This window comes from Rutidosis leptorrhynchoides, unplaced genomic scaffold (assembly GCF_046630445.1).
Source record: "Rutidosis leptorrhynchoides isolate AG116_Rl617_1_P2 unplaced genomic scaffold, CSIRO_AGI_Rlap_v1 contig513, whole genome shotgun sequence".
In the NCBI taxonomy this organism is placed as follows: domain Eukaryota; kingdom Viridiplantae; phylum Streptophyta; class Magnoliopsida; order Asterales; family Asteraceae; genus Rutidosis; species Rutidosis leptorrhynchoides.
In genome coordinates this window covers 45261-59645 of record NW_027266740.1, presented here as the reverse complement: position 1 = coordinate 59645, position 14385 = coordinate 45261, and the positions used below count along the sequence as shown (strand labels likewise).

General features: G+C 41.6%; 2 protein-coding genes across 2 annotated transcripts; both read left to right on the top strand.

Annotated features, from left to right (window-relative positions):
• Window positions 1-4045: 4045 nt before the first annotated feature.
• On the top strand, window positions 4046-6792 carry LOC139884174 (eukaryotic translation initiation factor 4B3-like). The gene is made up of 6 exons (XM_071868240.1): window positions 4046-4814; window positions 4920-5337; window positions 5665-5760; window positions 6012-6105; window positions 6521-6660; window positions 6732-6792. Exons 1-6 carry the CDS (start codon window positions 4046-4048, stop codon window positions 6790-6792), a joined length of 1578 nt encoding a protein of 525 aa, XP_071724341.1.
• Window positions 6793-8202: 1410 nt separating this feature from the next.
• Window positions 8203-12561, top strand: LOC139884173 (probable amidase At4g34880). Its single transcript, XM_071868239.1, has 7 exons — window positions 8203-8724; window positions 10149-10363; window positions 10492-10731; window positions 10891-11089; window positions 11266-11636; window positions 11833-11838; window positions 12459-12561. The coding sequence occupies exons 1-7, from the start codon at window positions 8203-8205 to the stop codon at window positions 12559-12561; spliced, it is 1656 nt and encodes a 551-aa protein (XP_071724340.1).
• Window positions 12562-14385: the final 1824 nt, after the last annotated feature.

Below are 14385 nucleotides of genomic sequence, written 5' to 3'. Positions count from 1 at the left end.
TTGTGAACTTCATTTTGCATAGACAAGAAGGGCATCAACCGCACAGGAAGACCCTCCACTATAGCGGATCAGCATTCCAGCGATGATTCAGGTTCATGTGCCAAGCGACCGACAGGAAGACATTCACTACAAGGGGTCAGCATTTCACCGATGATTCGAGTTCATGTTCCAAGGCGATTGGATACTAAGATAAGATAAGTAAGTGGAGAATAGAAAATAAAGGATTATTTGCCTCCTTCGTAGTCTTTTCTTTGACACAAGAAAGAAATGTAGAAAATTCCTCTCTCCTGTCAAAGAAAACCAGTTTTTGATCCTGTTAGTAAAAGATTACTATCATTAGTTTATATTTTTTCCAGGTTTATCAGAACCACCTTTTATATTGATTACGTATACATATATAAAGTAGTGGACAAACAAAACAATATGTAAGTTTTTTTGATAAAATAGAACTTATTCTAATGAACTTAAGAGGACTAACTGGTGCCAAGTCTTCATATGCAAGGAAAAGAGACTTGAATGGGCGGCAAATAGTGTTCGGACAGGTGGTGGAGAGGATGGACATGATCGATCCGGTAGAGAAGGTCGGGCAGGATATCCAAGCTTGGGAGGATGGCTGCGGTGTCGTGGATACATGGAGTAATATGATGGCTTAAGCTAGGGTTGGAGCATGGTGATTTCGTTGAGGCTTTACCTGACGTTATCTTTAAATTCTCTCTAGTAATAAAATGAGACTGTAAATGTTGTTAATCTCCATTTTCTTGTTCTTGCGTGCGCTTTTTTGATTTGCACCGAGTTCTTGAAATTTTTGTTGCTGTCAAATTTTGTCATTGAACTTTCTCAAACCGGCTCCTTTGGTCTTCAGGATTTTAATATCGCGTGTTTTCTGTTGGACCGGGCACACCATTTTAGCAAAAATAATACGCCAGCAGTAATGACTTGAAGTTCCCAACTAAATTAAATTTTTGAATTTTACGAACAACTGCTAAAACCTCCGTGCCAAGCTAGCTCCATTAATGAAGGTGCTCGTGCTTCTCGTATCCTCAAGTGAGGTGTCCCACCCCAATGGCGGGAGGCGAGCTCCATCAATGGAGGTCGACCAGCTCGATGTATGGTAGTCAGTTCCGGATCTAACTGCAGCGGACCCGCTGTAGTCGTGGTGGTTAGGCAACAAGCCATTGCTGGTCGCACCCCGCGGACACGACGACTGCCGTATATTGGTCGCCTGAGTGGCCTTCACCTCTCGCTCTCGGTCTCTAGTTCTTTCTCATTCCCCATGGCCAAACCTTTTCTCTATCGTGTGGTGGCCTCGGATTACCGCTACAATAGATGCCACCGATGACCACCATGGACGGTGCTCGCTCTCTTTGCCCTATGGAATTCGTGGATTAAGGCTACGAAAGAAATGGATTCGCATTTCGGGGAGAGAAGTATTCATGTTTTAGTCGGAACGCGCCTCTCCTCTGTCCTCCTATCGAGGCAATTGACTTGCAACTTTTAATCAAGTCCGACGATGGGTTTTCCAACAAGCCTTACAAGGAGCTCTAGGAATTCTGAATTGTTGTTTGTCCAATCATTGCGGAGGCGAGGAATGCCAATAAAACAGGGGAAACACAGCCCGAAATCCGGACCATGTGTAAGCTAGTGCTGCGGATATTAGAGATGGCCTTGTATTTGGAGCTTCGCGTTCTGCACATATGCGGTATAAGGCCGGTACTGGGGCGAGTGGGGGATTTCTCTAAGGAACTTAGGTCGTTCGTTAGAGGTAAAAAGATGGCCACTGCTTTTTCATTTAGCTTTAAAGAACTTTTGAGACCTTTACTTATAGAAGTTTTAACCATCTCCTTTCTCCGATCTTCTGTGCATTGGCTGAGGAACACGCATTTCTAAAAGCGTCGTTGAACTTGTTGAAACAGGTAATGGTGCTCGTTCATCCGGGCTTGTTACACGCCGACCAAATCCATATTGATAAAACAGTTTTATATTTAACTCAATTTACGAAAAGTCATATATTCAAATTAAGGTGAGACTGCAGAGTGAATGAACTCAAAATCAAAAGAGGGTGAGAGACAATGAAGAGAGAGTGATAAAAGTGAGTTGGGTCTAAGTAAGTTTTAAACTTATTTATAACCTATTTAATACACATGTTGTGTTAAATCAATCTTTATCCGTTTATTAAGTATAATTAACCCAAATGAGTTGATAAACAGGGGTGCTGTCCATGGCGGCCCCCTAGATGAACGGGTCGCAGTTCTTCATATGCACGGAGAAGTCGCCGTGGCTGGACAGCAGGCACGCGGTTTTTGGGCAGGCACCATGGGTGGTGCTCCCTCGCTTTACATGGTAGTTTATGTTTTCTCTCTTCTTCGGGGAATTGTTCACGCAATGTTTTAATATCTATTGAATCCTAATCTAGGTCTGTCAACCACATTGATAGGATATGCTCATGTCCTTTGTTATATCCGGCCACCAACTAACCGAGACATATCACATAATAAATCCTCCACACTTGTTATTTTATCCCATTCCATTTTATTCCAGTCATTCTCCAGCAGCCAAAGGCGGGCAAAGTGATTTGCTTTTTGAGGCCAACTTGGACTCTCGGAATGTCTTGCTTTCTTTTTATATCTTATCTAGTTCAGAGAGAAACCTAGGAACATAGTTTTTATATCAACCATACAAATCTCAGTATTGCTTTAAAGAATGATATGAGCTCATCGCTAGGGTTTCTTGAAAAGTAGTTTGTGGATGAATATGTTCGTGGGCATCAATCTTTCGACTTTAGATACCAAATAAAACTTTTATTTTTCATATAATTTAAAGTCATTGCATGCATGTATCACGTGCCAAGCATCAATGCATCTTTATCGTAATGCACCTAATCTAATGCTTTTTCACAAGCACAGATTCTGTCCACAAATTTGAGTTGAATGCAATCAATTAAAAAAAAGTAATAAAATTATAATAATAGACCGCCGACCAATCGATAAGCATTGACTGATTCGTGGAATTAAAGGAATCACGCATGCAATTTATTTGTCCATAATTTCCCGTAATTGATGGAAGCATAAAAAGGGAGAAATTTCAAATAGGGCCTCTCAAGAGGGGCCCTTGTTTCAAAAAAGTTCCAAAGTTAATCTCATCTCATGTAAGATTATGAAGTTACCAATTTAGCCTAAATGCATCCTCAACTCATTGACCAGCCAATAAAAATAAAGAAAAGAAGAAAAGAAACATATAAAAAGAAAAAGAAAATAGAGAGAAAAAGGGAAAAAAAGAAAAAAAATGTCTTTGATCATGGCTTGGAAAAGTGCCATGTGGGAAGCACGTCTTCGGCCCTAGCCGATTGGAAAGCGGAGGATGCACTTTTGAGATCATACGAATTACTTGAGGGTTATATTTGAAACAACATTATCTTTAAAATAAAATAGTTTTGTTTCAGGATTTTATTTGAAAATTTTCAAAATAAATCCAGTTAAGACAAATCTTTTTATAGAAATGGTTTAAGTGTGTCCATGCTCCTTACTATTTATATAACGTCTCGCATGCAACAACAATTATTTCAATTAATTTGCGTTCCATCGTCCCAAATTGAAACAGCCAAAAATTTATTTCCTCTCTTGCGAAGTCACAAATGACAATAATTGTAATTGAAAAATACAATTCATTATTAAAATTTCAACAAAAAAAATTGAAAATAAAGAAGAAAAGCCAAATTAACATTCCTAATCAAGAACAAGACTCAAATCTAGTTTTCAACCTCACTTCTCCGCTTTCGAGATCATCGCCGAATGTTGACCGTCTGTACAATCCGATCCGACAAACTCAGCCGACAGAATCTGACCGAGCCGCTCCTCACCGTCGGATAGTCCCAGTAGTCAAACGACATGGCCCCCCGCCGTTTTTAGAAGCCCTATCCTCGCCCTTCGCTGCCAACGAACGCAATCTTCTGTTACATAAGAAGAGAGAAACCCTTTATTCTTCTAGAGAGAGAAACCGAGCACGCAGAAGAGAGAGAAAGCTTCGCAGCAGCAGTCATCACGAAACCATGGCGGCAATCGTCTCCCCCTGGGGCGCCAAGCCCGGCGCGTGGGCCCTCGACTCCGAGGAGCACGAGGACGAGCTCCTCCAGCAGCAGAAATCTGACGCCGCCAGCGGCGGCCCCGCGGCGGCGGCGGCGGCGGCGGCGCCGCTTGCCGACTTCCCCTCCCTCTCCGCCGCGGCCACCAAGCCTAAGAAAAAGAAGGGCCAGGCCATCCCGCTGGCCGAGTTCCACACAAAGCGCGCTGTTCCCAAATATGAACCGTCCAAGGGCCTCACGCGCGAGGATCTCCTGATGCTGCCCACCGGCCCGCGCGAGCGGTCCGCGGAGGAGCTGGACCGGAGCCGTCTCGGCGGGGGCTTCAAATCGTACGGCCCTGGACGCTATGGATCGAACAATTCCGGGGAGGACTCCTCGAACTCGCGGTGGGGCTCGTCTAGGGTTTCGGACGATTCGGGGAGGCAAGGAGGGTTCGGTAGGGACGATAGCAGGGAGTCCTTGACCTCGCGGGCTGATGAGGTCGATGACTGGTCTAGTATGAAGAAATCGACGGCGGGAAATGGTTTTGAGAAAAGAGAGAGGGGGGCGTTCTTCAGTTCGCAGTCGAAAGCTGATGAATCGGATAGTTGGGTGTCGAATAAGAGTTCTGAGCCACGGCGGTTCGGCGGTGAAGTGGGCAGAGAGAGGAGAGCGTTTAGCAGAGCGGGTTTTGAGGGTTCTAATGGCGGGGGCGCAGATGCTGATAGATGGGGCAGAAGGAAGGAAGATGAGGGTAGTTTTGGCAGCGGCACAGATGCTGATAAATGGAGCAAGAGGAAGGAAGACGAGGGTGGTTTTGGCAGCGGCACAGATGCTGATAAATGGAGCAAGAGGAAGGAAGACGAGGGTGGTTTTGGCAGCGGCGCAGATGCTGATAAATGGGGCAAGAGGAAGGAAGACGAGGGTAGTTTTGGGAGTTCAAGGCCCAGGCTGAATTTACAGCCCAGGACGGTGGCTGTTAGTGATGGGGCAGGGTCAGGTTCTGGTGCAGTGTCAAAGCCGAAAGCATCAAGCCCCTTTGGAGAGGCGAGGCCGAGAGAGGAGGTGTTGAAGGGAAAGGGGCAGGACTGGAAGGAGATTGATGAGAAGTTGGATACAATGAAGATTAAAGAAGTGGAGACAGGGGATAAGGGAGATGGGTATTTTGGGAGGAGGAGCTTTGGGAGTGGAAATGGAAGGGCCAATTTACAAGAGGACAAGACCGAGGGGAGGTGGAAGAAGAATGATTCCAATGAGGTCACCGTGGCACCTTCCCCAAGGTTGGTTCAGTTTCTTGTTTGAGTAACCTTTATTTGTTTTAAAGAGGAAATTGACATTCTTGCATTGACGTTTTTGTTGTGTGATTTAGTGGATAAGTACTTATCGGAAAAGTGTTCGAGCTGATGCATAGGATTTAAATTGTCTATATCATTATATTTCATTAGGGTAATCCTACCTTTTGATGGCCTATCAATGGTGTCTTTTTGGAGGTAGTGTTCGTCATAACCCTTGAATATGAAGACAATGAGATAATACACTTTCGTAGAAATATGGTGATGACATGTCTTGCTGATGTAACTATTAAAGCGTGCTCGTATGAACTCTAGATGGTATAGTTTTAGACCATTCAAAAGGAAGTTAGAGAGCGTGGTTCTTTTGATTATGGCTTGGTTCCATTGGCTTGGTTCCATTGGCTGTGCCAGGTAAGAAAGAAGCAGTGGGTTACCAAACATGAAGGGATGGTTGATGTTAGTCAATAGGCAAAGCTTGTTAGCTTGCTTGTGTAATATGTACCTTCCATACGATAGAAGGTGTTCAATGATTTTTACAGGTGTGACAATTTCACCGATGGAAAAGAAGTGCCATTTCTTGGGAGTTTTATAGCAGAAAATCTTTTCCTTTTCTTTTTTCTTTACCTTTGTTTCTCTTGGACTTAAACTTAATTTGTTTCAAGCTTCTTGCCGTCTTGGGGAAACTCTGAAGAATATGAGAGCTTCATTCATGATGACTTATTGTCTTTAGCATCTGCCTCTACAAAAGGCGCAAATGTTTTGCAAATACGTCAGCAGTTATTTTTTTGCTTCTTTGAACAAATTTGCAATTCCCTTATCGTTCTCTTCCATTTAATGTGGATCTTGTGAATTTGTTTGATAACTTTGCGTGCTAGCTCTTTAACTTTTGTTTATTCCCCTTAATGCATGGTCTATGTTTTGACTTGAAATGCTAACTTGTCTTTTTGAATGCCTCTTTGTGTTGGTGTGAGGCGCTATAGTATAAGATGCAACTGATATTGTTTATTTGTACTTTTTGTCCGTTGTTTTGTCACATTTGCTAGTTAGTTTTGGTGCATTCATACATGATTTTGAGTATAATGCAGCCCTTCTCATCTGGAAAATTCCCAGTGGAAATTACTAGGAGCCTTGTAACAGTATTAAGTTAACATGCATAGAGTATATAATCCAGGAAGTCAGACAGGCAAAGCAACTAGTTGGTTATTGTAAAGCTGCGGATCTCTTAATTCGAAAGTGGTGTTTCTCTATTCGTATAGAAGTACTTTTGTTTCGTTGGTCAAAAGTTATGGATATCATGGCAGACAATAAGAGGTGTCCGATTCTTTCATCATGTGGTGCGTCTGTAAAAGCCTATAAACCCACGTGAATTCATTATCTTGCAGCGTCGAGAATGATGACATTGGAGATGACATTGGAGATGACATTGGAGTCGAAGGAAACTAAATGGCGGAGAAGTTTCACATAATGACAGCTCGAGAGGAAGAGGAAGAGCACTTGCTTTATAGCGGATTGGCAGTTTTGATCTGGTTGACTTAAGCTTTTTTATTTGCATCTCTGTGTTGGTTGTGATTTTTGATGTCCATCAGTTATGTGGAGAATTCTTTTGGTGGGTTTCGCTTGTTACTACACGTTTGGTGGCAGCGGATGTATGTCATATGGACCTTATAGTTAATTTTTGTGGCTGCAATGTAGTTGTTCCGACACTGCGACGACAGTGATGAGATAGAACATAACTTAAGACAGTGACCAAATAAGTGGTATATGTCTTTTGGTGCTGTTAACTTCTCTTTAACTGTTTTCAATTTATACACTGAGACTCGACATGTGCTATTAACTTATCTCTGTGCTGATTGATGGGTTTTTGCTAAGGGTGAGCAAAAGAAATCGCCTGATCAAATCTTCCGATTTTGGGCAATTTCTGTAGGTATCAGTTCAGTTCCCGATTTCATGCGTGGAATTGTCCACTTAGACCAAACCGATCTTTTTTAAATTTCTTACAAATTCATGGAAAGTCATAATCCTTGACAAGCCCTTAGTTACTCATGCTAAGCGACTCGCGCACCCTAATCTTGCACAAGTCAAAATCCTGCACAAGACCTAGTCAAATTCTTCTCTCCTCTTACGCTGGCTGATGTTCACGCCTCAGTCACCCTCTTGCTTGACTCTTGGATGTCACCCTCTCGCTTGACACTTCCCTTTCTTGTTCTGTTTTTGGGCTGATTTCGTTTCGAGGCTAGGAGTTTCTGTGCTCTTGTTTTACAATAAATAAAATTGTCATGTTTTCATCATGTGAACCTTTAATCTAAGATAAAATTATCAAAGTATGAAAACATCTTCCTAATTAAAAATTAAATAAACCAAGAGCACAAAATTGATTTTGTCATGCTTTCACTGGTAACCAACATCAGCAATTTTCTTCTGCACTAAGTTCAGTGATTTCAGATTCACATATCATATGAACTTAAGAACCCTGACTCCATTTTGTTAATCTACAGAAGATTCATATGATAAAAAAAGACAAATGAATAGCATCGTCGATATTAGTAGCTCAAATTTTCTGTTACTTGAGAAGTCAGCTCAGTTGAGTCCACCATCGTCTCTCTCTCCCTCTCTCTTTCAACAAGCAAAATCTTCTCACTTGCTTTGTCAGATTTTCAAATAAAAAAAAAAAAAAATCAAATCTTATGGAGGGAACTTCTTCCAGTTCTTGCACTGCACTTGCCACTTGCTGTTACGATCTCTCTCTCTCTCTCTCTCTCTCTCTCTCTGTGCAAGTCTCAACGTTGACCCCAGACACGAACTTCCAACACCGATCTCCATTCCATAACGACGACGGCGGCGGCGGCGACACCCATGACTTCCCTCTTCTCACTCTCACTCGCTGTCCTCTCCTTCCTGACGACCGCCGTCGCCGCTTCCGAGTTCACCTTCCACGAGGCCACCATCGAGTCCATCCACCTCGCCTTCGCCCAGAACAGGCTCACCTCCCGCCAGCTCGTCGACTTCTACCTGGACCGAATCCAGACCCTGAACCCCTCCCTCCGCTGCGTCCTGGAGGTCAACCCCGACGCCCTCCATCAGGCCGACGAGGCCGACCGGCTGCGGGCGGCGGCCGCCGGCGGCAACGGGACCCTGGGGGTTTTGCACGGGATCCCCGTCCTGCTCAAGGACAGCATGGGGACCGACGACAAGATGAACACCACCGCCGGGTCGTACGCGCTGCTGGGGGCTCGCGTCGCGAGGGACGCCTTCGTGGTGGAGAGGTTGCGGAGCGCCGGGGCTGTGATTCTGGGCAAGGCGAGTATGAGCGAGTGGTACTGGCTCCGGTCCTCGGAGATTCCCGATGGCTGGTGCGCTCGAGGTGGACAGGGCTTGGTAAGTGTATATTGCTTCTCATTTCGCAACCACGCGTTTTAAGTTTTGACGATGTCGTGATTGTTTCGAATTTAACGTGCTTGTGATGAATCGGGCAGTCCGAGTATGCGTCTGAAAGATTTGATTTCATGATTGAATCCTCCCTCGATGGAAGATGCAGGGACCAGTGAATAACTAATGTTGACACTGCGAGCTGTGATTAGGACAGGCCACATAGATGTTAGACATTTGGAGGATAAATGCGCTCGTAGCTGCGGCATCCGGGTGAGCGTGTGTATATGAAAGTACGCATACTTGTTCAGGTAGTCACTTAGTTTGTCATGGATGTTCGGTTTCAGGATGTGTTCCCCGGCAAGAACTGGGAATAATTGCCCTTTCTACTTTGTACTTCTCATGGGAAATGATTTGATGAATAAGGTCGTGTGGGCTTTTCAGGTGAAGACCTGCTTCTCATTAAGTCCTTCTAAAGAGTATAGTCATCTCAGGGACAGGTCCTGGACATTTTCTCAGTGGGTTCATTGGAGAACACAGGAGATATGCGCATATGGTTATAATGATCTTGTTAGTGTTTTTTCTATTGTTCCTGTAGATATATGTAGAAAATCCTAAGCATGATGATCTGTCATTTGATTTGGTGATGTCGAATTGCTTTTTTCTGTTCTTTTGGGTAATAGTTTCACGTTATTTGTCACAAGTTGTGTGAAAAACACAACATTTACCTCTTATTGTAAGTTCTTGATCTGGAGTTTTGAAATTCATGCATATTATTTTTCTCTTCATTCTTGTTTGTCCTTCATATATTACAAAACTGATAATCCATGACATTTCCCTATCTGGAAAATTATATAAATGCTTGGTTAACCACTTGTGCATCCTCTTAAAAGTAACAGGATCATTCATTAACTAATTCATCGTGGTGTTTATACCATACGATTTGAATTTCTAGTTTGGATCTTTCACACAAGTTTTGTATGTTGTTCAATGTTTAAACTTCTTCCTTTCTTTCAGTTTGAAGTTTCCAAATTCTTTTTTCTTTCTTGACAGCTTTGCAGATATATTATAGTGTCATTTATATGGCTGACAGTGGGGTCAATCTCTGAAGTGTACTTGTCCATACAATTCTCCCCTGCAAAATACTCAATTATATTATAGACTTTGGAAGTCCGGTGAGTAACTTGCCCCCACTGCACGACACTACATGCTGCCCCTGTGATTTTGACCGTGTCAGCGTGGAAAAGAGATATATATTTTTTTTTATTTAACCTTGCTTCTCTATGTTGCGTGCTTCTCATGAAAAATGATATGATGAGTATGTTGAAGGTCTGCTTCTCAGTAGGTCCTTCATACTGTTCTTTGACCCCTATGTCCAGAGTAAGAGTTTTTATCCACTAATTCTTCTCACTCTTACTTTTGCATATATTCAGAATCCTTATGTGAAGTCGGGCAACCCATGTGGCTCCAGCAGTGGCTCAGCAATAGCAGTGGCTGCAAACATGGTTGCTGTGTCATTAGGGACTGAGACTGATGGTTCCATCATCTGCCCAGCTGATCATAATTCGGTTGTTGGTTTCAAGCCCACGGTTGGAGTTACTAGTCGGGCAGGCGTTATTCCACTTTCACCACGCCAAGACTCAATTGGGTAATAATGTTTTGCAGTCTGGGACAGTGGTACCAATGGCCTGCCTGTATTTTACTTGTCACTCATCCATGATCCTATAGTTTGGTTGCTTAAGTTCTATAATGTCTATTTATTCAATGTTAAGTCAGGCCCATAAGCAGAACTGTGTCGGATGCAATCCATGTACTTGATGCAGTAGTTGGATTTGATCCAAGGGATGAAGCTACAGGGGAAGCAGCCAAATTCATACCAATGGGTGGTTACAAGCAGTTTCTTAGGGAAGATGGTCTTAAGGGAAAAAGATTGGGCATAGTAAGAAAACCCTTTTCAGACTCTTTTAAGGGAGCCACTGCTGCTTCGACTTTTGATCAACATCTTCTAACTTTGAGGTGAGAATAAAGTGAATTAGCGATGCGGACCACTATGTGTTCTGAATCAGGGACCACTGCACCAGTGTCTTTACTTAGAATAGTTGATATTGAAGTAATTATAATCAAAACTGTTATTTATATTATTTTGATCATGTTGTTTCTTTTGGTAAATTGAAGGAACAATGGTGCAACTATAGTGGATAATTTGGAGATTGAAAACGTTGACATCATCCTGAATCCATCTGAGAGTGGTGAAATGGCTCTACTGCTAGCTGAGTTCAAGCATACTCTAAATGAATACTTAGGAGGATTGAGCGACTCCCTGGTGAAGTCACTAGCAGAAGTTATTGCCTTCAACTCCAACAATCCTGATTTGGTAAGTATTGGATCGTAGCAACAGTAATGGAGGTCTTAGATTCTCTCTGAACTCTCTTCCACTACGTAACAAGATCTAGCTCACCAGTCTCGGCCAGAAAAAAAGATTGATGGATTTCCTTCTGTTTCATTGACCTTCTGATTAATACTCACTAACTCAAGCCTCAAATACTGCAGGAGAAGATGGAAGAGTATGGGCAGGATGGATTAATTGCAGCACAGATGACAAACATACTTGATGAGGAAGTTGTCAAGACAGAACGTATGGTGAAAAAGTTGTCCGAAGAGGGATTTGAAAAACTAATGAAGGAAAACGAGTTGGATGCTATGGTGACACTAGGTGCAGATGCTGCCACAATTCTGGCAATTGGAGGCTATCCAGCGCTTACTGTTCCCGCTGGATATGATGACAATGGAATGCCATATGGAATTTGCTTTGGGGGATTGAAGGGATCGGAAGCCAAGTTGATTGAGATTGCCTATTCTTTTGAACAAGCCACGAGGATTCGTAAACCTCCTCTTTCATTTTCTTTTGAATTTCACAATCAGTATTATGAGTAAAGCAATGGCACCGTGCGCATACACGAGTTTTCCACTTCATTTCCGATGAGAATGCGTCGAAAGTTGTGAGGCTAGGTAAGATGTCTTAGTTAAGAGATACAAGGTTCGTATTATTTGCTATCTAGTCTGACTGTTCCTTAGAGCTTTGTCTGTAACATCTGTTTTTTTTTTTTTTTTGAACAGGAGTCTGTAACATCTGTTTCTTGTGTATATTTGACAAATAACTACTGCAATGTAAATAAGCTCTAGTTCATCGAGTTGCGAATGATAATTTTATTTTGGTCGGGACACATGTTTTAGTTAGCCCATGCTTGATATATTAGCTCCGGATAATCTAGGCTGTGAATTTTCAGAATTTGTTATATCTGCATTCATGTTATAGTAAAAATTCAACTAAACTTTGAAGATTTTTACATTTTAGCAGTCCCAATTTTGCTTGTGCTCATCTCACTTTTCACAACCCATAATTAACTTCTGCCTAGCGATCATGATGTGCCTGCTATCTTGCTTTTTCTCTTTCTTGTCGAAAGTGCACGCATGTTTCACATTTTGTTATGTTCTCTTACCTCCATTGTTCAGCCATTCTTGCATCTTGACCTGCATATAGAAGCAGCCGCATTGCCTTTGGCCGGAGGTCTTGAATAGCGGAGCAGAGCATACGATCATCATGCAGGAACGCTAACCTGGAAAGATACCAATAGAAGTTCCAAGGTTGGTGCTGATAAACCAATGAATTCATACTGGTCACCATAATCATGGCCACCTCTTTCTTGGTGTGATTTTTAGCCTTTTGCCTTTTCCTAAATTAGGAATTGCAGATCCTCTCCTGATTCTGATGAGTGGTTCTCGGCTTTTCTTTTTCTTGCTAAATTAAGTCTGTTCACTGTTGAGCTAAGTTCTGGACTCATCTGATTGACACCAACGGCTACTAGCCCACCTTAAATTTATTTTCTCAAAGTTGACGAAAATAATGATTAAAATCATAAATAAAAAGGTTGAAATAATGGCTGTGCATTGTCATGAATTGTTATAAGCTTACTCTTTTTTTTTTTTTTTTTTTCATTATAACGTGAAGTGTCTAAATTTGTAAACCTGATTATTTCCAAATAATCATGCTCTTGCATGAGGTCCCGATAATGCACATCCAATAAAGTTACCCCTAAGATGGAAAATGTTCATGAAATATTTGACTAAAAGAGCTTCGAAGCACGAGAGGATATAAGTAAAATTATCGCAAATATGGAATTATGATTAAATCAACCAAGACCCAGAAAAGCTGTGATTTAACTTGCTCCAAAGCATGAATTTTTGCGATGCTTCCATTTGTAGCCAACGTCAACAGATTTCTTTCACGCTAAGTTTAGTGACTACTCTCGACTTTATTTTGTTAATATACGAAAATATTCATACGATTAGGAAAAAAAAATCAGAATAGTTGATATCAATAGCTTTAATCATCTATTATTATACAATTGAGTCCCCATGTTTAATAACAATCTTCTTTTTTTAAAAAAATATTATGGAGGGAACTTCTTCATCACTTGCTTGGAGTTGCAGACTCTCTTGGAGTTGCAGACACACACTCTCTCTCTCTCTTCAAGTTTCAGCGTTGACCCTGTCACACCCCAAAAACTCCAAAGAATGGGGATGACACGGCCGTCCTTCTTTACAAAGGACGCAGCCTCAAACACAACCAACAAACTGATATTAACTTATATATATAAATATCAGATAAACCTTCAAATTGGTTGCAACATCAGAGTTTCTATAATTTATCAAAAAGAGAAAAGATATACTTTAAAACTTAGACGATTCCACTAGTAAGGATCATTTGCACCACTTCCTTAAACCATACCAAAAAGCAAAATAGAACTCCCCAAAAGTTTCCCACGATGGCGCACTCGCTCTATTCGCCACTAGCTGAGGAACCTGAAAAGATTAAAGGAGGAATGGGATGAGCAACCACAGCTCAGTGAGTAGTACATATCTTCTAAGCAGATCGAACAACCACTATGCATATATACAAAACAATACCAAACTTCATAAGCCAACTCAATATATAAAATAAGTATTGAATCTTATAAGAGTTATTTCTTATCATGAAGATTTATAGTAATATGGAAAAACTCATTTGAATCGCCATCAAAATTCAAGTATCAATGGTCGAATCCATTGAATAATCTCCATAAAAAACACATATCAATGGTCTATCCATTGATCAATCTTTTGCTCAATAACTAACCATGGTCACGACACAACGCCCTGTGACAAGGCGACCAAGATTCCCCCCTTGGCAAGGTCTCCACCTACAAAGCCGGTGGCTAGGCCCAGAAGGATATCCTAAACCTGGTATGCATACCCCAAAAATCCATCACTGGATTCACAGTCATATTGAGCATAAATAACCATTCTCCAATATCAGAAATCCAATCCAAAAATCAATATCTCAAACCAAACAAATAACATTTTGCAACATAGCCCATCATCCATTTTCATATTTGTTTCTCAAATCATCATAAACTTTTTTCATAAATCAGTCGCAAAGCAATTTTATATATGTTTCTCCACAAACCTTGTATAATGTGCTTTTCAAAGATTCACAATCAACCAAAGGGTAGCAATTGCTCGATCTAGCTTTTATGCAATAAAAATGCCCTTCTCAATTCAATATATATACATATATATACTTCAAGACATGATTTTATAAAACCAAAGAAGATACAGTACCACTCACCT